Here is a 24844-nt window from a genome sequence, read left to right on the forward strand (position 1 = left end):
GGTGCAGAACTTGTCAATATCTCAACTTTACTCAAATTTATTGATATATCTTCCCAAAAAACAAACTCTTTTCATTTGTTTGTCATTCTTTCTGGGGAAAACGTAAACAAAGTTTATTGACGGCATTTGAAAGAGCATATTTCACTCTACATGATGTGTGATGTTCAAAACTATGTTATTTTTTGTGTTTGAGTAAATTAAAATTTAAATCACGAGTTTTTGGGTGAAAACCATTAATAACATTGAGTAGGATTAAGATATAGACAAGTTCTACATCGCAAAATGTTGGTATCGATAGGCTCTAAAAGTGGTACGAAGACAGTTTTGATGTAGAATTTGAAAAATAAAAGTTAAAGCAGAAAAAACAGGTTTTTTCATTTTTGGTCACCCTATTTTTGACAACATAAAAGCGAGCGCTCTATCATGAGTAACAACTTTGTCTAAGACAGTTTTTGTCTAGAGAATAACTGTCGAGCTCTAAATGCTAATTTCCACTTAATTGCATCTCCTGGACCATTGTGCAATGTTGCTGACAATGGTGATCGCTATTTTGCGGTGATTTTCAATTTCTTATAAAATGCTTATAAAATCACCCGTTTTATTAATTATAATCAATCTCAAATTTAGGTTTCTTGGATGAGTAAATTTGATTTTTCATTAGAGAATGAAAACAAAAGCTTGATAACAAAATTTAATTGGAAGGATGACACCTACGCCCAGGTCACGCTACGCCACTGAGCCTGAATGTGTGTTTTTGTGTCAAAATCCATGAGTCAGTTAATCAGAGAGAAGCTCATTTTCTAATCTACATATCTCTGGAGTGTATTATTACAGAATTACGTAAGTTTTTGGAATATCTGTATAATTTCTTCATTTATCAGACCAATTTCATCCTCTGGCTGTTGTATTTTATGTTCCGGCCGTAGCTCCGTCGAAATATTCAAAAGCCTCGCGCGCTGTAGAATACAAATCGTTGATTACCTTAACAAGTATCTTCATTTTATGCAATACTTACTGGGATCATAATAGTCATAAACCTTCACCCAGCCGGATATTTGTCCCAGAACGATTGCTTTTCGGAATCCGGAAACGTCCACACAAATCGTTTTCTCAGCTGGTAGTGGATCGAAATATAGTACCAGCATCGTGTCATCTCGTTTAGTTTCTAATTTCTGCATTTTTTAAATAAAAAATATTTGATTATCACTATTGCAAGATTATGTGAATATATTAGTTTGGGGAAAAAGTAATCCATTATTTTTGGGTGAAATTCAAAATTATTTTTAATTCGTTTCGGATTGTCCGATTTGGGTCAAGTGTACACCGTTTTGTTGGAAAATTTGTTGCCATTCTAAAGGTAGCTCCATAATAAAGGGTGTGTCACATCAAATTGCATCACGGAAAAATCGCTGTAAAAATTTAATTTTTTGGAATTATATCTTCAGCTTTCGCTTATAATCAGATAAGAGTGTATAGATCGCGTTGGTCATGCTTCACTGTAAATTTTTCGTAAATTTGGAAAAATGTCGTCGAACGAAAAAGAGCGTCGTGAATTAATCCTGTGCACTCATTTCGAGAATCCGGAGTTGTCACATCGGGACATCGGTAAGATGCTGGGAATCGGCCAATCCACGGTCAGCAGAGTACTAAAACGATACTTCGAGAACCTACCTATCGACCGGAAGGTGAAGAACGGCAAAAATGTAGCTCCGTCAGTGAAAAAGATCACAAGCGCGTAGTTAAGCAGTTTAGACGTGATCCGAGAAGTTCGGTCCGGGATGTCGCCAATAAGCTGAATTTGTCAAGTTCCAGCGGACCAAGCAGCGGGAGGGCCTGCGTATATACAAGGTTCAGAAGGCTCCTAACCGCGACGAAAGGCAAAACATGGTGGGGAAGACGCGAGCCCGGAAGCTGTACACCGAAATGCTGACGAAGCCGCATTGCCTGGTAATGGACGACGAAACCTACGTCAAAGCGGACTTTCGTCAGCTGCCGGGCCTGTTGTTCTTCTCCGCAGAGGACAAATTCAGCGTTCCGGAGGAGATTTGCAAGCAGAAACTATCCAAGTTTGCCAAAAAGTACATGGTGTGGCAAGCGATCTGCTCTTGCGGAAAGCGGAGCGCCCCCTTCGTGATGACCGGCACGGTAAACGGGCAGGTTTACCTTTAGGAGTGCTTACAGAAGCGCTTACTACCACTATTGAAGCAGCACGAGGGCCCGACCATCTTCTGGCCGGATCTCGCTTTGTGCCACTATTTAAAGGACGTGTTGGAGTGGTACGAAGCCAACGGGGTCACCTTCGTGCCAAAGGAAATGAACCCGCCCAACGCGCCGGAGCTTCGCCCAATAGAGAAATATTGGGCGATTATGAAGCAGGCCCTCCGGAAGAACCCAAAAGTTGTCAAATCGGAGGCGGACTTCAAGGAAAAATGGATTTCTGTTCAAAAAAACTACAACCTGACGTTGTACAGAACCTTATGGACGGGGTAAAGAGGAAGGTGCGAGCATACGGGCTTGGGCTCGAAGTATGAATAAAAAGAAAATGCCAAAAGTTGTTTAATAGTTTTTATTTTACTGTCTAAAATTTTCAAATGGATCGGTCTACTGGGCGAATTTCTACAGCGTTTTTTCCGTGATGCAATTTGATGTGACACACCCTTTATCTCTATCATAGAGATCATGGTCCTTATTAGCGAAAAACCATAGCAATAGATTTTTATGATCTTTTCTTGATCCCATTTTCTTATCACTCTGGAAATTTGTCAAAGCGAGAAAAAAGGTGATAATCATTTGGTGCCAGGTCCGAACTATATGGTGTATGCATTAAAACATCCCAATCAAGCCTTCGGAATTGTGTGGCTTTGCGTCGTCCTGATGGAACACAACACCTCTTCTGTTGGCCAATTCTAAACGTTTCTGGTCAAGCGCTGGCTTCAAAACATCCATTTGTTGACAGAAGAGATCATAATTTTAATCGTAAAAAAAAATTAAAAAATTAAAAAATATTTCAAAAAAATTTGAAATTTAATGAAATTGTTCGTATTTTACTGTTTCGGCACCATAAACATAAACATCACAATTTCAGCGGCCTGGCTTGCATTTTTGCATTTATAAAATAAAAAGTGTAAAATTTACCGAATTTTCTCTTTGTTGACCTCCATTGTTAATACCCTGTAACTCACAACTGAATGGATTAAACAAAAAAAATCAACAAAAGTTTTTTTAGCGTGAAATGCCACCTCCACAACGAGCCTAAACTTGAAATTGTATGATCGATATTACGCGAGATATTGATCACTAAAGCCAATCAACGAGAAAATAATGGATAACTTTTTCCCCAACCTAATATTTTTGAAAAAGAATATATATATACAGCCATTCCATGCCAAACCGATATAATGGTTCTCAGATTTTCGTGAAAATTTGTAGTTTTGTTCTTTATCGTAAAACATTTGACCCGTACTTTTTTTTATTTTTTCAGTAGGGTGGCTATTTCCATTTTAGGGTTGTCCGAAAAATCAACTTTTTCCTCTTTCATCCAAAAATGACTTTTTCAAAAATTCATAACTTTTGAACTACTAAGCCTATTCAGATGATCGACATATCAAATAAAAGCCAATCGCCTAGTCTTTCTTGAAAGAATACTATACCTGCAGAAAATTTGAATTCTGCTCTCGTTATTATTGATTGTATTCGTTTTTAATTGTTTTCATAGTCTCGGGACCAAAGACGCTATACGAGGGTCGTTTATAAAATAAGTTTCAGTGCCTCAGAAATCGCGGAAAAATAAAGTTAGGACAAAAAACAAGGTGATTTTCGTAATATACGTTTTATTTTCTATTTTTTCTACTTAATCGCCGTAACGTAGCGTGGCACAAGTTTTTCTATTCCGAGCGTGAAGTGCGTAGCGTCCAACTTTTTCAAGTATGATGTAACTGCATCACGAATTTCTTCAGTGTTATCGAATCGTTGTCCGCCGAATGCCATTTTCATCACCAGGAATAAGTGATAGTCGCTAGGGGCGAGGTCTGGGGAGTAAGGAGGATGCTCGAACACAGTTCTTTTGAATTTTTTCTATTGCTCTTGAGTTCCACGAGCAGAATGGGGCCGCGCATTATCGTGGATGAGGAACACTCCTTTCGTCAATAAACCTGACCTTTTGTTCTTAATCGCGGTTCTTAATCGGTCCAAAACTTCACAATAGTACGGTGATGAAACAGGCGGTCGGCGGTCAACGGTTCGATAACACTGAAGAAATTCGTGATGCAGTTACATCGTACTTCAAAAAGTTGGACGCTACGCACTTCGCGCTCGGAATAGAAAAACCCGTGCCACGCTATGAAAAATGCCTCAAACGTTACGGCGATTATGTAAAAAAAAAAGAAAATAAAACGTAGATTACGAAAATCACCTTGTTTTTTGTCCTAATTTTATTTTTCCGCGATTTCTGAGGCACTGAAACTTATTTTTTTAACGACCCTCGTATAGCGTCTTTGGTCCCGAGACTATGAAAACAATAAAAAACGAACACAATCAATAATAACGAGAGCAGAATTCAAATTTTTTGCTGGTATAGCATTTTTTCAAGAAAGATTAGGTGATTGGCTTTAATTTGATATGTCGATCATCATCATCGGTTTAATAGTTCAAAAGTTATGAATTTTTGAAAAAAGTTAATTTTGGAAAAAGAGGAAAAAGTTGATTTTTAGGAAAACCCTAAAATAGAAAAAGTCACTTAAAAAAAAAAAGAAAAAAAAAACGGGTCAAATGTTTTGCGATAAAGAACAAAACTACTACTTTTCACGAAAATCTGAAAACCACTACATTGGTTTGGCATGGAATGGCTGTATACTTACACGAACATCAGCGACTTTCCCTAGTTGAGTAAGAGTTCGATCCAAAATGACATAGCCGCTGGGGAATAAAACTTCCATGAGCACCATGTTGGTTACCTCATACACGCTTTTTGGCTTAAATCGAGCACAAATTATCATGCTTATGGTGCTTTCCGTGTTGGTTTTTATTGTGTTGTTGATCCGGAACCGCGGTTCGTCATCTGAAGCTATCAAATTGTACTGATAGGCTATCTGGAACACACCCGTACCTGTTCCTGTGATCATTACATCGACGTCTCTCACGTAGCTTGGCAACGATAGATTTTGGGTTGTCATCGAAGACTTGGCATCCACACGAACGAGTGCAGGCTTTTCGGATCCATAAGACACAGCAATTTCATAGTTATTTCGTGAAACCGATAGTTTTCGGGAGTATTCCGCTAGAGCGTGTAGACCAACGTAAGTATTTTGAGTGTTATCGTATCCACCTTTATCGTAGCGTTGAGAGACAAGCCACCTCATGATAGGCTCTGCGTCAACATACATTCCCAAGCTGATGTACGTTAACAATGCATAACCAGTGGTTTCTATGCTGGTTGGTCCACTGTCCCACCAACGCATAGTTAAATTGCTATCTCTTTTGGACAGCTCAAGAAGTTTATCGAGAGGATGTTGCCTTTGAGGATGTTTTGCCAATTGGAGTGCATATGCTACTAAAGATAGTTCATACGGGTTGTTCAACTGATGAATTTTGTTAGAGATAAACGCGGTTCCTTTATCAATAACTGATTTATATTTCTGGACAGTATTCTTATGCTCCAAAAAGGCGATCAATGTATAGGCCGTTAATGAAACACCACCGCTTATACCTCCCTGTATTCCACGGTGATATATCTTTCCCAGCTCACTGAATTTTCCATCGGAACCCTGTTGCTTCTCCACCCAGTTGTAAGCCGTCTTTACGATTTTATCGTCAACGTTTATGTGATTTCCTACTAGACGGAAGGTGCTTGCAACGAATGCTGTTAAAAACACGCTCCCTTTGCCATCTCTTTTACCGAAAACGCTAAACGAGCCGTCATCTAGTTTGTATTTCAATTGATTCTGATAGCCTCGCTTCAAATAATCTAACGCCTTATGTTCGATTGATGGATCTAATGTGTCAGTGCTACTCATATATTCCAGAGCAAGCACACTCGGAACCAACTTGAGCATATTCTGTTCTCCACATCCAGATGGCAGACGGATCAAATTCCCTAGGTTTCGCAGGGCCGCTCCTAGCAGCATACCCTCTACAGAGAAGATTATTTCCTCGGAACCGACCGTCACTGCATGCGGTATTATCAACCTTATGTTTTCGAAACGCTGTGAAGAATTGTCCACTTCGATGTAACGTGCCGTGTTACGGTAGTACTGGAGTCCTCCAGAGGTTACTTTGAGAATTTGTTCGACGGCATCCTTTCTGGTAGCGGTCTCCGCTATCACCGTGATGACGAGGTCACCGGTTTTCAAAGGCTTTAGTAAAAACGTTACCTTCGCAACGTTCGACGCAGGTATCGCAGCTGTACGCAGTTGTTGCAATTCAGCTGTAAATGAAGAAAGAGTTTTTTGAGGTAGTCTTACAGGCTAATGAAACCCACACTTGCTGGCGATTCGATATACTCGTGAACAATACACGATTACAAGGGCTCACTATTTATGTAGTATTTCGAGTCTCGGAGACATAAAGTTGGCAACGTCTAACGGTTCAATTTGGAAAATTATAAACTTGACTGCATTTTCAACTGATTTAATAATTAAAACGAAGATGCAGATCGTAATAAAGATAATATAATATACTAGCTAACCCGGCAAACTTCGTCCCGCCCATTTACTTGATTAATTCTCGAGTAATGCAGAAATTTGTGTTTTATTTGTATGGCAGCCACCCCTAAGAGAGGGGGGAGGGGTATCTAACCACCATAGAAACATTCATTGCACCCTAAAGTTTCCATATGCCTAATTTGGTTTAATTTGCTTGATTAATTCTCGGGTAATGCAAAAATTTGTGTCTCATTTGTATGGCAGCCCCCCCTTTGAGTGGGGTAAGGACTGTCTAACCATCATAGAAACATTTTTTGCACCCTAAAACTTTCACATGCCAACTTTGGTTTCGTTTGATTGATTAATTTCCGAGTAATGCAAAAAATTGTGTTTCATTTGTATGGCAGCCCCCTCTAAGAGAGGGAGTATCTTATCACCATAGAAACATTTATTGCATCCTAAAACCTTCACATGCCAAATTTGGTTTCATTTGCTTGATTAATTCTCGAGTAATGCAGAAATTTGTGTTTCATTTGTATGGCAGCCCCCCCTTTGAGTGGGGGAAGGACTGTCTAACCATCATAGAAACATTTATCGCACCCTAAAACTTTCACATGCCAACTTTGGTTTCGTTTGCTTGGTTAATTTCCTAGTAATGCAGAAATTTGTGTTCCATTTGTATGGCAGCCCCCCCTTAGAGAGGGGGGAGGGGTCTCAAAATATCACGAAAACCTTCCCCGGTCCCAAAAACCCCTACATACCAATTTTCATGTCGATCGGTTCAGTAGTTTCCGAGTCTATAAGAATCAGACAGACAGACAGACATCACTCCATTTTTATATATATAGATAGATATATATAAATCTATAACTATATACAGCCATTCCATGTCAAACCGATATAGTGGTTCTCAGATTTCCGTGGGAAGTGGAAATTTTGTTCTTTGTCGCAAACCATTAGACCCGTATTTTTTTTTCGTTAGGGTGACCATTTCCATTTTAGGGTGGTCCGGAAAATCAAAATTTTCCACTTTTTTCAAAAAATGACTTTTTTCAAAAATTCATAACTTTTGAACCACCGAGCCGATTTGAATGATCAACATATCAAATTGAAGTCAATTAGCTAATCTTTTTGAAAACATACAGGAGTTGCACAACATTTTAATTTTGGGTTCCACATTAATGATTGTATTTGTTTTTTATAGTATTCATGGTCTCGGGACCAAAGGCGCTATATTATTTTATATTTTTTTTCGGAAAGCTGAGAATTTTTTAACGTAACATATCTTGAAACCAGAAAGGTGTTTTTTTCGTTTTTGAGTTTTTGATTATTTTTCAAATATAACCGATGGTCCGAAAAATCATTCTGCCCATTTTTTCCACTACAAAAAATTATAACTTTTGATCTACTGAACCGATTCAGATGATCGACATCTCAAATTAAAGCCAATAAGCTAGTCCTGTTTGAAAAAATACTACACTCTGAATAGAAACGGATTTTGTTTTCGTAATTATTGATTATATTTGTTTTCTATAGCTTACATCGTTTTGAGACCAAGAGCGCCATATTTTTTTATATTTTTTCCTGAAAGCTGAGGTTTTTTCACATAATATATCCGAATACAAGAGAGGTGTTATTTTTCGTTTTTAAGTTAAGATTTTTCAAAGTTAACATGTTTTCAGTTTTAGTTTAATATTTCTATGCGAGTAGACTGGATGTATGTGACTATAATCCAATTAATTGGAAAGTGTGTAATTTTTTCAAGAAAGGGTAGCTAGTAGGCTTTAATTTGATATGTCGATCATCTGAATCGGTCCAGTGGTTCCAAAGTAATAATTTTTTTGGAAAAAGTCATTTTTGGGAAATGAAGGAAAAATGATTTTTTGAACCATCGGGTAACAATATCGGTTTGTCATGGAATGGCTGTAAATTTATATTTATATATATATATATATATATATATATTAGGCTGTCTAAAAAGTCCTGCGGTATTTTCGCGAGGTGTCGTTGTAAGCGCGTAGTTCTAGTTGTATTCATTGTATCGAGTCATACTATAGCTTGTTGGAAAGGATATAAGGTTATAGTGTCGCAAATATGGAGCAAAATAAAGAGAAAATCCGACATAGTTTATGGACCCGATACAGTTTCCATTTCCACCGCACAACGATGGTTTCAACGTTTTCGTTCTGGTGTAGAGGTCGTCGAAGATGCGCCACGCTCCGGAAGGCCTGTCGTCGAAAATTGCGACAAAATCGCTGAATTAGCCGAGAAAGACCGGCATAAAGGGTGTGTCACATCAAATTGCAACACGGAAAAAACGCTGTAGAAATTGAATTTTTAGGAATTATATCTTCAGCTTTCGCTTATAATCAGATAAGAGTGTATAGATCTCGTTGGCCATGCTTCACTGTCAATTTTTCGTAAATTTGGAAAAATTTCGTCGAACGAAAAAGAGCGTCGTGAATTAATCCTGTGCACTCATTTCGAGAATCCGGAGTTGTCACATCGGGACATCGGTAAGATGCTGGGAATCGTCCAATCCACGGTCAGCAGAGTACTAAAACGATACTTCGAGAACCTAACCATCGACCAGAAGGTGAAGAACGGCAAAAATGGATGCTCCGTCAGTGAAAAAAATCACAAGCGCGTAGTTAAGCAGTTTAGACGTGATCCGAGAAGTTCGGTCCGGGATGTCGCCAATAAGCTGAATTTGTCAAGTTCATTCGTCCAGCGGACCAAGCAGCGGGAGGGCCTGCGTACATACAAGGTTCAGAAGGCTCCTAACCGCGACGAAAGGCAAAACATGGTGGGGAAGACGCGAGCCCGGAAGCTGTACACCGACATGCTGACGAAGCCGCATTGCCTGGTAATGGACGACGAAACCTACGTCAAAGCGGACTTTCGTCAGCTGCCGGGCCTGTTGTTCTTCTCCGCAGAGGACAAATTCAGCGTTCCGGAGGAGATTCGCAAGCAGAAACTATCCAAGTTTGCCAAAAAGTACATGGTGTGGCAAGCGATCTGCTCTTGCGGAAAGCGGAGCGCCCCCTCCGTGATGACCGGCATGGTAAACGGGCAGGTTTACCTTAAGGAGTGCCTACAGAAGCGCTTACTACCACTATTGAAGCAGCACGAGGGCCCGACCATCTTCTGGCCGGATCTCGTTTCGTGCCACTATTCAAAGGACGTGTTGGAGTGGTACGAAGCCAACGGGGTCACCTTCGTGTCAAAGGAAATGAACCCGCCCAACGCGCCGGAGCTTCGCCCAATAGAGAAATATTGGGCAATTATGAAGCAGGCCCTCCGGAAGAACCCAAAAGTTGTCAAATCGGAGTCGGACTTCAAGAGAAAATGGATTTCTGTTCAAAAAAACTACAACCTGACGTTGTGCAAAACCTTATGGACGGGGTAAAGAGGAAGGTGCGAGCATACGGGCTTGGGCTCGAAGTATGAATAAAAAGAAAATGCCAAAAGTTGTTTAATAGTTTTTATTTTACTGTCTAAAATTTTCAAAAGGATCGGTCTACTGGGCGAATTTCTACAGCGTTTTTTCCGTGATGCAATTTGATGTGACACACCCTTTAGTAGCAGCCGTAGCATCGGCCAAGAGCCGGGGATAAGTCATAAAACCGTTATTAACCATTTGAAGAAGCTTGGATTCACAAAGAAGCTCGATGTATGGGTGCCACACACGTTGACGCAAAAAACATCTTTGACCATATCGACGCATGTGAATCGCTGCTGAATCGCAACAAAATCGACCCGTTTCTTAAGGGGGGACCCCGGTCTGGAAAATCGAAAAAATCGAATTTTCTTTTTTTGCATTTTTGGGAAGCTTATGCCCTCAGAAATGTTGTCCTAAAAGGATTTTTCGATATTTGATTTCGTTGGAAAATTACAGCCAAAAGTATGAGGTGACCTCAAGAAAAGTAGCAGTAGCCGTTTTGCTAGCTTTTTGGTTGCTCTCATACTCTCTCGAACACATACATACATACGCACACATACACAAACATACACACACATACAAATACACACATACACATACACATGCAGACTTATACACATACACATACACATACAGAAACACACATACACAGTTATAAATAATGGAGGATGTAGAAGGGTGAAGTATCAGCTGTTTTGCCGATTAGTGAAAGATGGTAATTTTAGTTTTTTCTGTACATACATATATTTATTTTGTTGGAATTGTATTTGTATTTGTGTAGGGAGCTTTCTAAATTGGTGTTGGTTATGCTGTTTGTTGTTGTTCAGTTGTTCACTCGCTTGTGTTTGACAGGTATAAAAATAGACAGTTTTACAAATTTTGCCTAAACATGAGTCCGAAAAGTGTGTATCGCGATACGAAAGGCTCAAGAATTGCGAGACCACACCGTGTATCCTTAAAGCGAAAAAATTATCCAATAAACAGATATGGAGGAAGAATCGAGAATACAAGTCGATCGGCGAAGAAGCTAAAAGCACCAAAGTTGTCTGACATTGCTGTGAATGATTCTTTCGGGTATCGCATAATCAATTTTTTGACAGTTTTTTCTGTCGTTTCGAAAGTTACGAAATGTAAAAAATGTGATGGAAATGTAACATTTTCCGAGGAAAGTTGCCGCGGACTTGGATTTAAACTGGTGATCAACTGTCCGTCTTGTAAACCAACATATGTTTTTTCGAGTCCTTTAATTCGTGGAAAAGCATATGAAATCAACCGCCGAATCACCTTCGTATTTAAGTTACTGGGACTTGGCTATGCTGCGCTGGAAAAGTTTTGTGGACTAATGGATCTCCCAAAGCAAGTCGCGGAGAGCACGTACGACAATATCAGTTCCTACATTTTCAAAGCAGCAGAAGTTATCGGTGAAAGTTCTATGGAAAATGCAGTCGCTGATGAAACAAAAATGAGTGGAGGAAGCAGAGACATCACGGTTTCTGGAGACGGCACTTGGAAGAAACGTGGGTATTCTTCACTATTTGGAGTGTCGTCCTTGATTGGGTATAACAGTGGAAAAGTGGTTGATATAAATGTAAAATCATCGTACTGTAAAGAATGCGAGACCTGGAAGAAATTGATGGGAAGCCCGGAATACGATTCGTGGTTAGAAGATCACGCGAACCACTGCAGCAACAACCACGAGGGATCAGCTGGAAGAATGGAAGTTGACGCGATTCGGGAGATGTTTCTGCGCTCCGAGGAAAAGTACTCCGTTCGATATACTAATTACGTTGGTGATGGTGACAGCAAGACTTACAAGGGAATTGTCGACAGCAATCCGTATAAAGGCGTCAACATTGTAAAGAAGGAATGCATAGGACATGTACAGAAGCGAATGGGAACTCGACTGCGAAGTGTTAAAAAGAACAACAAAGGCCTGGGAGGAAGAGGAAAGCTGACCGATAAACTAATCAATGAATTGACAGTTTACTACGGTCTAGCAATTCGACGCAATTCTGACAGTAAAGAGGAGATGAAGAAGGCGATTTGGGCGACATTTCTTCACAAAGTTTCGAACAACAGGCATCCACAACATGACTTATGTGATAGTGCCTGGTGCTCATATCTGAAAGCAAACGAATTGAACACATTGAAGGATTATGATCACCACGAACCTTTGCCGAAAGATGTGCAGGACGCAATTCGACCAGTCTATGAGGACCTTTCGGCAGACAATTTATTGCAACGATGCGAAGGGGGGTTTACGCAGAACAATAATGAAAGCCTCAATTCAGTTATTTGGTCAATCGCTCCAAAATCCAAGCATAGTGGCAAACACACTGTTGTCTTCGCTAGTTATACAGCAGTTAGTTTGTTTAACGATGGCTATATTTCTGTTTTGAAAATGATGAAATTAATGGGAATGCTGATTGGACCGAGCTGCCATGCGTTATATTTGCAACTGAACAAAAAAAGAATTTCCAAGGCAGAAGTGAAGAAATACGAGAGCAGTAAGATTGCTCGACAAATGATTGCTGCGGCCAGAAAAAGTGCTGCGGACAGCTTCCTGGAGGCCGAAGGCGAAGTGTATGGAGCCGGAATAGCTAACTAAAAGTTGATCATTTCTAAAAGTGTATTATTTTGTGTTACAAATACATTAATATTCCTCAAACATATGTTTTCCGTTTCTGATCCGCCATTTTTCATTCGCCATTTTGCATCCGCCATTTTGTTTTTTTTCCATAAATTTGTAACGGACAGGTATTCAGCTACTTAAAGAAAAAAAGAAACTCATTTCAATATAATCTACTTCATTTATTGCAACGCATTGCTGACCGAAAACTTGAAAAAAACTTTAAACGCGTTTTTCTCGAAACCATGTTTTTTCAACTGGTGGTATCGATATCTCAGGATCTACTCGACCGATTTGGCTGAAATTGGCATCTAAAAATGTAGAAATGAATTATCTAAAGTGTTACATAGCCGTTTTTTGATATTTCATTTTTTCGATTTTTTATGAATTTTTAAACAGCGATTTTTTATGAAAAATGACGTATTTTTAACAAAAATGGCCGCCATTTTGGAAATTTTTCGAATTTTAAAAAACCTCTATGTAACACTTTAGGTATTGTCCTAAGGATTCAAAATATTCATTGGAATTCGTTCTACGACCCACCGTTTCTTCAGAACCGATACCACCAGTAAGGTATCTTTTTCAGACAACATCTACGCATCCAGCTCTAAACAGCGTAATAATCATTATTCGTGCACTCAAAAAATGGAAAAAACATCTTCAAATATACCTTCAACAATAACCAAAATACCCGAACACTTCACTTTATTCCTAACATCCGAAAAAAAATCACGAAGATTCATCATTTTTCGACCTTCCAGACAGGGGTCCCCCCTTAAGCGGATGGTGACTGGTGATGAAAAGTGGGTCACTTACGACAACGTGAAGCGCAAACAGTCGTGGTCGAAGACCGCTGAAGCGGGCTGTATATACATATATATATATATATATATATATATATATATATATATATATATATATATATATATATATATATATATATATATATATATATATATATATATATATATATATATATATATATATATATATATATATATATATATATTTTGGGGGACACAAAATGTTTCTATGGTGAATAGACACTCCTCCCATCTCTCTGAGGGGGGAGGGGGGCTGCCATACAAATGAAGCATACATTTCCGCATAATTCAAGAATTAATCAAGTAAACGGAACTAAATTTGGCATGTGGAGGTTTTATGGGGAAGAATCATTTTTAAGGTAGTTCGACACTCCTCCCTCCTCTCTAAGGGTGGGCTCCCATACAAATGAAACACAAATTTTTGCATAACTCGAGAACTAATCAAGCAAACGAAACCAAATTTGGCATGAGGAGGTTTTAGAATGCAATAAATGGTGGTTCGACACTCCTCCCCCCTCTCTTAGGGTGGGCTGTCATACAAATGAAAAACAAATTTCTGCATAACTTGAAATCTAAACAAGCAAATGGAGCCAAATTTGGCATGTGAAGCATGTGAAACGTTTCTATGGTGAATAGACGCTCCAGGTGAGAAAAGGGGAGGGGTCTGTATTTATTCTATCATGTTTTCCATATCAAACATTTTATTCCATGAAACGGAGAAACATGTTATTTGCAAGTGGTTGAAAAATCTTGAACGAGAATTGTGTCTGAAAATAATCTGATATTATAATGATGAGTTTTGGTAGAAGTACTAGGAATTTTATAGTAAAAGGTAAATTAAACGGGGTCGATTAGAAGATCAATCAATTAACAGCTCTGCGGTTGGACTCATGAACTTGGGCTTAGTAAGAAAACGTGAATGTTTGCAGTTTGGAAGTGGAAGTGGAATATAAAATTGACCAAGTGAAAATTGAGGTCTTTGTAAGTATTGAATGTTTAGGTTTTATAGTTAATATCTTGGATATAGTTTGACAGCGTAATGATATTTCTTAGCTAGGCGAACCTGGACAGAAAATTTCTTGCGAGAATTGTAGAACAATCGCTCAGGATGATCGTCTTTTGTATGCCGGCCAATTTCTCTTCCGAATCCTGCACCTTTTGTGCTTCCAATAGTGCCTTCGGGACAGTTCCATTCCCAGAGAGAATGAATGGAAGATCTCTCGTGAACTTCTTCAGTAACAACAAATTCTTGTGTTTCTCGGACAATGATCGATACATGCAAATCTTACGATCTTGGGTATCCTCCAGACTTTGGTTAAGTGGTATAACGACATCGATGATGGATGGTGGTGGCATGATTAAGGTATAGCTTGAAACGATCGTTTTCCAGAACATGTTGTGCCTCTAGTTCGATACGATGTCTTCCATCATCAGTTGTCGATGGACTATTCGGGTTACCTTGTTATGACCCTTGGTGTAGGGTGCGTTAGCTAAAACGGACAGTCTACCATAATGTACTCTGTGTTACCTCTGGGCTTATGAACATCCGGAGAATGTCGTCAACATCTTGATGCCAGAATACCTGCAGTTCCTTGTTGACATAGCCCTGCCCTGGATGACTATCGTGTCGGCTCCAAGTGCTGAAGAGAGCTCAAAACGCGTAAGCCACAGGTTAGATGCGATTTGGAGTTCATAAATGCATTCAGACACCAGAAGTAGTATCAGAATTCTACATCTGCCTCACGTGGAGAGTACTACTAAAGTAAAGTGTTTCTGCCACTGCTGAACAGTCCCACACTGTAATTCACACTCTTGAAGAAGTGTTCATGAATCAGGAAGACACAGGGTTTTTTTACAAGATTACTCACCCGTCGTTTGATTCTGTTCGTCCGCAAACTGGAATTCACCTCGGTCATTCGTAAGTCTGATTGTCGCTTCCTGTGCCTGTTCCATGTAATTGAAAACGAACACTTCGACCAGCGCAATTTCAGTTTTAATTATCGAATAAGCCACGTTGACGGTGATGAAAAATGGTTTCAGCACGATCAGCGAAACCGGTCGATCAAGGATGCCCAGACCGTGCTCGCTGTTGATCGAAAAAGCACTAATCGACCAGCTAGTTATTGAGTCCGGGACGATGTCGTTTATTGTCAATTCTCCATCATCGCTGAGAATAAACGAAATAGAATAATCGGAAGTGATCGAATGCATGAATACATCGTTACTAACTCGACTGAGATCATATCTGTCCATAGCCAGGTTTCCGGGAAGTCTTTCCGGATAATGAGGTTGGTTGGTGCATACTGTTGTTCATCTTCATCATCAAAACCGAAACGAGTGTCCAATAAAACAGCGGGCAGTTCGTCAACTTCCGGTTTCACATGAGCATTAGTGAAAACGGAAAATCCTAAACGCTTTTTATTCAGTTAAATATTATTAATAGATTTTCATATAAGTACAGATAATAAAATTACTATCAAACATATTTCAATATTTTTTTTTACTGCATGGATTCAAAATCCGTTTCCAAAATTCATATTCATAGAGAACATGAAAAATAGAATCTACATGTAGAACCCGTTTTTTATGTGGTCTCGATTTCACAAAGTAATTTCATAAATTTTCAAAAATTCAAATCTGTGAGTTTGTCACGGCATCGTTGTACGTCAAACTTTACAGACTTTGAGATTTGAGATTGGAGCGACAGTGCATTTAATATTATTTTCCCTTAATTTTTGATATTTTCCAAAAACTTTGTCAAACATCATATTTTAATCAGACAACTGAATTTTGAGTCACGAATTTTTGAAAGGAAGATCAATACTTTTGAATTAGTCCTTTTAACAAATTTGTCGTAATTGGAATTTTAATGATAATGAAAATTGTGATTTTGGGTAGCTTCTATCATATGTACCAAGTTTCAATAAAATCGAAGAGAGTCGCATCAAAATTTGTTAATTTTTCGACTGATTTGGCTTGGTATTCCTCGTACAAGAGTAGTACAAGATTCAGCAAACTGCAGTGCAGTTTTGTTCAGTGGAAGCACTGTGTTGATGGATGCACCGCGTGCTGGTGGAGTAAAATATGATAGCCTGTAATCTAGTGTGTGTCAACTGCAAAAATGGGCGAATTATTGTCTTGCGTTGCTTTCTTCATGAATTTAAATGGCTTACGCAAAAAAAAACAAATGGCTTCATTATTCTTGGACAATGGGGCCTTTGATTCAGTTTCAATAGAGGTTTTGTCAGACAAATTACACTCTCGTGGTCGTGGTTCACCTCTATTGAATAACATGTTATATAACTTGCTTTGTAAAAAACGTTTCAATTTTTCTCACGGAGATTCGGCAGTAAGTCGGGTCTCTTACATGGGCCTCCCCTAGGGCTCATGCTTAAGCCCCCTTTAGTACAACTTCTACGTAAGCGACATTCACAATTCCCTTACACAAAATTGCAGCCTAAGACAACTTGCAAATGATGGAGTGGTGTCTGTCATAGGATCTAACGAATCCGACCTGCAAGGACCCTTACAAGATACTTTGAACAATTTTCCAACTTGGAATTGAGTTCTCCACGGAGGAAACGGAGAACGTGTTTTTTTTTCTAGGAAGCATAAACCAGCAAAACCAAAGCTTCAACTTTTGGGTAAACCGATCACTCATGCCATGTCATTCAAGTATCTTGGGGTCTGGTTCGACTCCAAATGTACTTGGGGGCCCATATTAGGAATCTGAGTAAAAAATGTCAAAAATGAATATACTTTATCCATACAATTACCGGTACCTAGTGGGGAGCTCATCCAGAAGATCTCATAATTCTGTATCGAACAACTATTCTCTCAGTGATGGAGTATGACAGTTTCTGTTATCAATTAGCTGCCAAAACACACCTCATAAAACTCAAGCGAATTCAGTACCTTTGTCTCCGTATTGCATTGGGATGTATACCCTCAACACACACCATGAGTCTCGCGGTTTTAGGAGGCGTACTTTCACTAAAAAATCGTTTACATTTGTTATCTATTCGGTTCCTCAACCGGTTAAGATTATGAACCCATTGGTGATCGAAAGTTTTTTAGCAGCTAATCGAGCTAAATTTTCACGATGGATTCATGAGTGCATATCATGAATTCATCTCCATGCAGGTTGTTCCTTCTTCGTATATTCCCAACCGTGTTTGCTGTCAATTCTTCTGTGCATTTTGATCTGTCCATGAAGCATAAAGTCCATGGATTTCCAGATTATCATCGATCGAAGTTCGTTCCAACGATTCTCAATGCAAAGTATGGGCGTATCAATTGTGATAATATGTACTTCACTGAACGAGTCCACAGGATTTGGACTTTAGCAGTGATCGTAACAAAATTCCATGATAATAAAGCACGTGTTGGAATAGACGACATCCAGTAAGCAGGCACCGATTAATGCATCTCAAATATCGCGTTAGTCTACCAGATCATTTTGTCATGGCTGCTAAACATAAGATTATTCCGTTTGTTATGGCAGGATGCGAAATACAGCTAGGGCATCTTGGTCATGCTGTAGTAGTTCAATACAGTGGTCCAATGTACGTTGTAGTTCGTTCAGGAAGCCAATGGACTTCGAACGCATTTTCTCATGAGATCGATTTTGAAAGGGTATTCGAGCTGCTTGAATTCGAGATTATTCGGTGTCAAGGAATAATCAAGCCAGTAATCATAATTAGTGTGGATTGAGGATCAGGCGAGAGGTCTCGTTTTAAAATGGTCATAGATATTTTCGATTTATTATTTGATTCAATTAAATCTTGATGTAATATTCGTTGCTACAAGTGTTCCAGGGCGCAGTGCTTTCAACCGAGTTGGCTCGGATGGCTCTTCTTCCCCGGGAGTTAATTTTTGCGGAACATTTGACTGCTAGAAGAGTAGCGGAAGTTTTGATTTGGAGTGGATCGGATGGTCACGGTTTATGCTTAAAATGACATACCTCAGTGCGAATTGTGAGAGGAATTATATATAGGGAAACTGGGGGGAACATGCCCAGTTACTGTATCCACATACACTAAAATTCCCGTTCTTCGAAGAATGTTGTAGCTCAAATTATTTTAGTTCAAGATACTGAGCGGTTTTTATTATGATAATTGAAAATAGTGCATTTTTCATTATTAGAAAAAAGGTTGAAAAATCGAACTTTTTTTTTGTGAGGAGGTAAGATGGTTAATCGCGCTAGAAGAGATAGATTAGTGCGTATTTACCACGCTAGAAGAGATAGATTAGTGCGTATTTTCATGGCCAAATTTGTTTCAATCATTATTGAAATAGTAGGTAAAGAGTGTGTCACATCAAATTGCATCACGGAAAAAACGCTGTAGAAATTTAATTTTTAGGAATTATTTCTTCAACTTTCGCTTATAATCAGATAAGAGTGTATAGATCACGTTGGCCATGCTTCACTGTCAATTTTTCGTAAATTTGGAAAAATGTCGTCGAATGAAAAAGAGCGTCGTGAATTTATCCTGCGCACTCATTTCGAGAATCCGGAGTTGTCACATCGGGACATCGGTAAGATGCTGAGAATCGTCCAATCCACGGTCAGCAGAGTACTAAAACGATACTTCGAGAACCTAACCATCGACCGGAAGGTGAAGAACGGCAAAAATGGATGCTCCGTCAGTGAAAAAGATCACAAGCGCGTAGTTAAGCAGTTTAGACGTGATCCGAGAAGTTCGGTCCGGGATGTCGCCAATAAGCTGAATTTGTCAAGTTCATTCGTCCAGCGGACCAAGCAGCGGGAGGGCCTGCGTACATACAAGGTTCAGAAGGCTCCTAACCGCGACGAAAGGCAAAACATGGTGGGGAAGACGCGAGCCCGGAAGCTGTACACCGAAATGCTGACGATGCCGCATTGCCTGGTAATGGACGACGAAACCTACGTCAAAGCGGACTTTCGTCAGCTGCCGGGCCTGTTGTTCTTCTCCGCAGAGGACAAATTCAGCGTTCCGGAGGAGATTCGCAAGCAGAAACTATCCAAGTTTGCCAAAAAGTACATGGTGTGGCAAGCGATCTGCTCTTGTGGAGGGCGGAGCGCCCCCTTCGTGATGACCGGCACGGTAAACGGGCAGGTTTACCTTAAGGAGTGCCTACAGAAGCGCTTACTACCACTATTGAAGCAGCACGAGGGCCCGACCATCTTCTGGCCGGATCTCGCTTCGTACCACTACTCAAAGGACGTGTTGGAGTGGTACGAAGCCAACGGGGTCACCTTCGTACCAAACGCGCCGGAGCTTCGCCCAATAGAGAAATATTGGGCGATTATGAAGCAGGCCCTCCGGAAGAACCCAACAGTTGTCAAATCGGAGGCGGACTTCAAGAGAAAATGGATATCTGTTCAAAAAAAACTACAACCTGACGTTGTACAGAACCTTATGGACGGGGTAAAGAGGAAGGTGCGAGCATACGGGCTTGGGCTCGAAGTATGAATAAAAAAAAATGCCAAACGTTGTTTAATAGTTTTTATTTTACTGTCTAAAATTTTCAAATGGATCGGTCTACTGGGCGAATTTCTACAGCGTTTTTTCCGTGATGCAATTTGATGTGACACACCCTTTACATGTATGAAATGAGCTAGGCCTATTCACATAGAGTCGTAATTGAAGTTTTGTCATACGTACAAAAACGTAGTAGAAAACACATAACGTTTTTCAAAATGTGGCTTGGTTTTGGTTGGAGTGGCATATTTTTCCTGGGAGCAGAAGGTGATAAGGTATATCAGCTTTTGAAAACAGTACATTGTCAGTACTAATCCTCCACTGACCCACTTTGCCCCCCGAATAACGAAATGCGAAATATGCGAAATAATAGCTAAAATTGAACAAAATATCTGTTCACCTCTCCTAGAATATGTGAACAGTCGTCCAAATTGTTAATTTGTCGCAAATATCAGGTCAAATAAACTAAATTTCACAAGAAATTCCTTAAATTCAAAACGCACAAAACTACGGCCGAATGGCTACTGAGAGAGCGTTATTTGTTTTTATTTATTTCTTGACATACGACAGCTCCACTGTAGCGGAGGCGATCTGGCGTAGTGGTAACATCCATACCTCTCATGCAGAGATCACGAGTTCAAATCTCACTCCCGACATTCTTCCGAAAAATGGAAGTTAAAGTGACGAACCAGCCGAAATGTGTTAAAAGTCACTATAATAGAGATAAAAAAGCTCCACTCAAAAGTTATGAAATTCTTCAAACATAAGATGATTATCAATACGGTGTCAATAATCAATAGTTATACTACCAAACAAGCAGGTGACCACTTTACCCCCACTACTCCTAGAGAAAAAAAAGTAAGTGGATTAATCAAAATTAAAACTATCGAAAAGGTCAAAATCGCCTATTTTCGACTAACTCGGTATGGAATTGCTCTCATGTTTGCATTCAGAATATTCCGCACAACACTCCGCAGAACACTCCGCAAAACGTACATCGATAGATGAGAGCTTAATATTTCTCAAAACATTTTCATACCTTGAACTTGTCGTGATCTTGGATTTCAGACCCAAAACTCTGAAGCTCATCAAACAGAGTCTCTTTGGTGATATCATTTCCGCTACCGAGCAAGAGTACACTTTTGTCTATTCCAAGCAGTCCAATCATGGATCCTGGTTTGGTTCTAACACCCACCATCAAAGGGTTTCCTGGTTCAGTCTCGGTTTGAGAGAGTGTCAAATTCACCTGAAACGATACCAATTTAGCTAAAACTTGAGATAAAAATTACACAGTAATTACATAGTTATTCAGGTTCTGTACTTTGAACTCCACAACATCACTGAAGAGTTGGTCATTATGAACGACAAAAACTACAACACTGGCTGTGGGAAGCATTTCGAACGCTGTCCGGAACCGAAAAACTGCTTTACGTTCACTTTTTACCAGCATATGACCACTGGTGACCATCTCTCCTAGTGCGGTTACCTGGTACAATAAATACGTCATTGCAAAAGAACTGTGCACTTGCACATCAACCAATTCATCCAGGATGGGTGTTTCAGTGAGTACTGATACCGTAACGTATGGCGCATTCATGTCTTGATCATCTATGCGATCTATCGTGAAATGGGTTGTTTTCCCGTCATAAGTAACTGCTATGTTCAATTGCACCGTGGAGTCTGATGTGTCGAACATGAGCGGTAGAACACCATCCTTATTTGGAGTTTGCTCTACGAAAGTGCTCTTATCGAACCAATATTTTATTATTCGATTAGCTTCCACTTTTAGTTTCCCGGGATTTTCCAGCGGTTGACCGATTGGGTCGGTCAAAACGATCCAGCATTTGAACGGCAAGTCTGGGAGGAGATATTCGGATGATTTGCGAAGAGAGATTTTGTGGGAATTTCGATAGATCGGAATCGACTCGGTCGTTTCATAGAGTTGGCCTGAGACAGATTCTTCAATAGTGGCTGCTACTTCAATCCATAATACCTCAACGTTACGATTACTGGGGAGAACATCTTGAAGACTGATGGTTATGTGTGCTCTCCCGTTGATGGCAGATTCACTTTGCTTATCTGTGTCAACCACCGAGACTGAAAGAGATCCCTTAATAGGTTTGCCAAAGGTATATTTTGCATCGATTATCAATTGCAGCGTTTTGTCTTCGAATGTAGCGAATTTAGGATACGTTATCAATATCTCATGCTTTGGAAGTACATATTCAGCAACAACTATGGTTTTATGCTTCACTTCACTATTCAGCGCTTCTACGGTGATCGACCAGTTCCCAAGGACCACGAAGTTTGCCAAATCCAGCTGAGATTGAAATACACCGTTTTGCAGTTTGGCATATGGCCACTCCCTAATAAGGCTTTGTTTGCTGTCTCTCAGTTGTACTCTAACACTCTTCAAAGTCGTCAGAGGTTTGATTTTACGGTCTAGCACTAAGACACGAAATTTGATTGTATCACCCGGTTTGTAGATGGGTTTATCAGTTTGAATTAGAAGTGCAACTGTTTTCCCTACAACTTTGAGTTCAATCTCATGGACTTTGTTTTTTAATCCGGTGTCCTGTATTTTGAGATTACATTTTTCGCTGTTGCTTGATAATGGCTATAATGGTCAAAATGAACGTGTTACAACTTTTTTCGAAAGTATAAAGAACTAACCTACCTGTTTAAAACGAAGCCGTGTAGCATCGCGTTCTGCAACTGAAATGATACTTTTCAGCTCTTTCTTCTTCCCAAGTTCCGTCGTTTTCTCAAGAGTAACCTCGAACTCTGCATATCCTGGTCCAGCATTTGAAACGGTCACAACAATATCTGTGTTTTTCCTGATATAATTTGGGGCCAAGATGACGTAGTTTCTACGAAAAAAAAAATCGTACAATTGAACCGATATATATATTTTTAACACCGCTCAAACACACTGCTGATTACTGGCTGCTGCTGGGTCCGACATTAATAGCAAGAAACTAAGCGCAATCATCACAGCAGACTTCATGACTGCACTCGATTACGTTTTCGCATAAACTGATAGCATTGCATATTTGAGCACACATCAGATTGACTTTATTACGATAGGGAATCCCCTTTCGAGGAAAAAAAAGAGAAGAAGTTGCAAAATGATCGCTCATAACAAATCAAGAAACCGTTAATTATCAACATATTTTGACATTACGATGATTTGTGTCTTTAAGGTTTGAATGAAAAAAAAACAGTTACAATTTCCCTTCCTATTGTCGCCTATACTATTCTTGTAGGTTGACAAATCTCACACTATTGACTAAATACGATATAGAATAAAAACAGGTGTGTTTCAAAGGTTCATTGAGCTTGAGCTTGGATAGACTGTACAATTCGTAGTTGCTCTCCGTGGTTGACCTGAACTAGCGAAACTGCACAAAGAACACACTGAGTGACGCATGGGAGGAGCCAAGCATTCTTATGTTGCAAGTTTCGTTGATTCGAACTTTAAATAGTCAATAACGACGCCGGCCACGTCCTTACAGTCCCCAGGGGAACTTGAAGGAATGTTAGCATGATAGTATCATGGAAGGAAACATTGTTAGTGGGTAAGCAGAATCAGGATTCATTGTGGCTGCCAACTATGATTTTCATAAATCAGGAAGAAATTAGGATAGCTCATATGTGTTACCTTTCGCCATCTTTCACACAGCCTAAAAATTCTATCCTACTATACCATTTTTGTTTTGTAAAAACCGACCCTAAAGTTTCAAAAAGTTACCCAATACAAAATGTTTACCACCTCGAAAAAACTCCCTATGCCGAATTTCAGCTAAATCGGACTTACGGGAGAGTGGCGCAAAGTGGTCAAAGTTTCAGTTTTTTTGAAAATCAAAAAATCAAAAATTGAAAATCGGGATTTTCAAAAATTTTTTGATGCCGAATGTCTCAAAATTGTATGAAACGTGAGATCTAGTGTCATCTCGAAAAAAAATGTTTGTCAAAAATCGGCACTCTAGGACTTTTTTTTCGGAGTACGAAACGAAAATTATGGTTTTGGGTGCCAATAAAAACAGTTATCTTGATTTTTCATTCGGAGCTTGCTACGAAATGTTGATTGGCACGATAATATACTCTATGCAAAATATTAGCTTTTTCGGACTTCATTTACTGGAGTCAAAAACGTTAAAATTTGTGTTTTTTTGAAAAACAAAAAATCACCGGAAATCAGGGTCTTTAAAGAAAAAATTGATGCCAAATATCTAAAATTGCATGATACGTCGAGTATTACAGTTATCTCAAAAAGAATTTTTTTTTGTCAAAAATCGATTTTTCAGGCGGAAAAACGACCAAAAAAACATTAAGTTTTGAAAAAAAAATTCGAGATAACTGTAAATCTTAACGAGTAATACAATTCTAAGACATTCGGCATCAGCATTTTTTTTTTAAAACCTCGATTTTCGGTGATTTTTTGGTTTTCAAAAAAACTCAAATTTTAACATTTGTGCCACGAGTAAATGAAGTCCGAATGAGCTAATATTTTGCAAAGGGTTTTTTCTCGTGCAAACCAACATTTCGTAGCAAATGAAGCGAATGAAAAATCGGGTAAACTATTTTTATTGGCACCCAAAACCATACTTTTCCTTTTTTTCAAGTCCCAGAGTGCCGATAGTAGACAAAAAAATTTTTTTTTCGAGATGACACTAGATCTTGACGTTTCATGCAATTTCGAGACATTTGGCATCATTTTTTTTCGAAAACCTCGACCCCGGGTGACTTTTCGATTTTCGAAAAACTAAACTTTGCCCGCTTTGCGCCACTCATTCTTAAGTCCGATTGAGCTGATATTTTGCATAGGGTGTTTTTTCGAGGAGGTG

The 24844-nt window shown here is 39.3% G+C and overlaps 1 protein-coding gene across 1 annotated transcript; it reads right to left on the reverse strand.

The window, feature by feature from the left end:
- Positions 1–581: 581 nt before the first annotated feature.
- On the reverse strand, positions 582–23057 carry LOC129776092 (thioester-containing protein 1 allele R1-like). The gene is made up of 9 exons (XM_055781494.1): positions 22931–23057; positions 22675–22867; positions 21298–22614; positions 21037–21243; positions 15763–15947; positions 15402–15700; positions 4857–6421; positions 1016–1172; positions 582–956 (listed from the first exon to the last, which is right to left on the reverse strand). The coding sequence occupies exons 1-9, from the start codon at positions 23002–23004 to the stop codon at positions 910–912; spliced, it is 4044 nt and encodes a 1347-aa protein (XP_055637469.1). The 5' UTR covers positions 23005–23057; the 3' UTR covers positions 582–909.
- Between the last annotated feature and the right edge of the window lie 1787 nt (positions 23058–24844).

The sequence above is a fragment of the Toxorhynchites rutilus genome, chromosome 3 (genome assembly GCF_029784135.1).
Source record: "Toxorhynchites rutilus septentrionalis strain SRP chromosome 3, ASM2978413v1, whole genome shotgun sequence".
Classification (NCBI taxonomy): domain Eukaryota; kingdom Metazoa; phylum Arthropoda; class Insecta; order Diptera; family Culicidae; genus Toxorhynchites; species Toxorhynchites rutilus.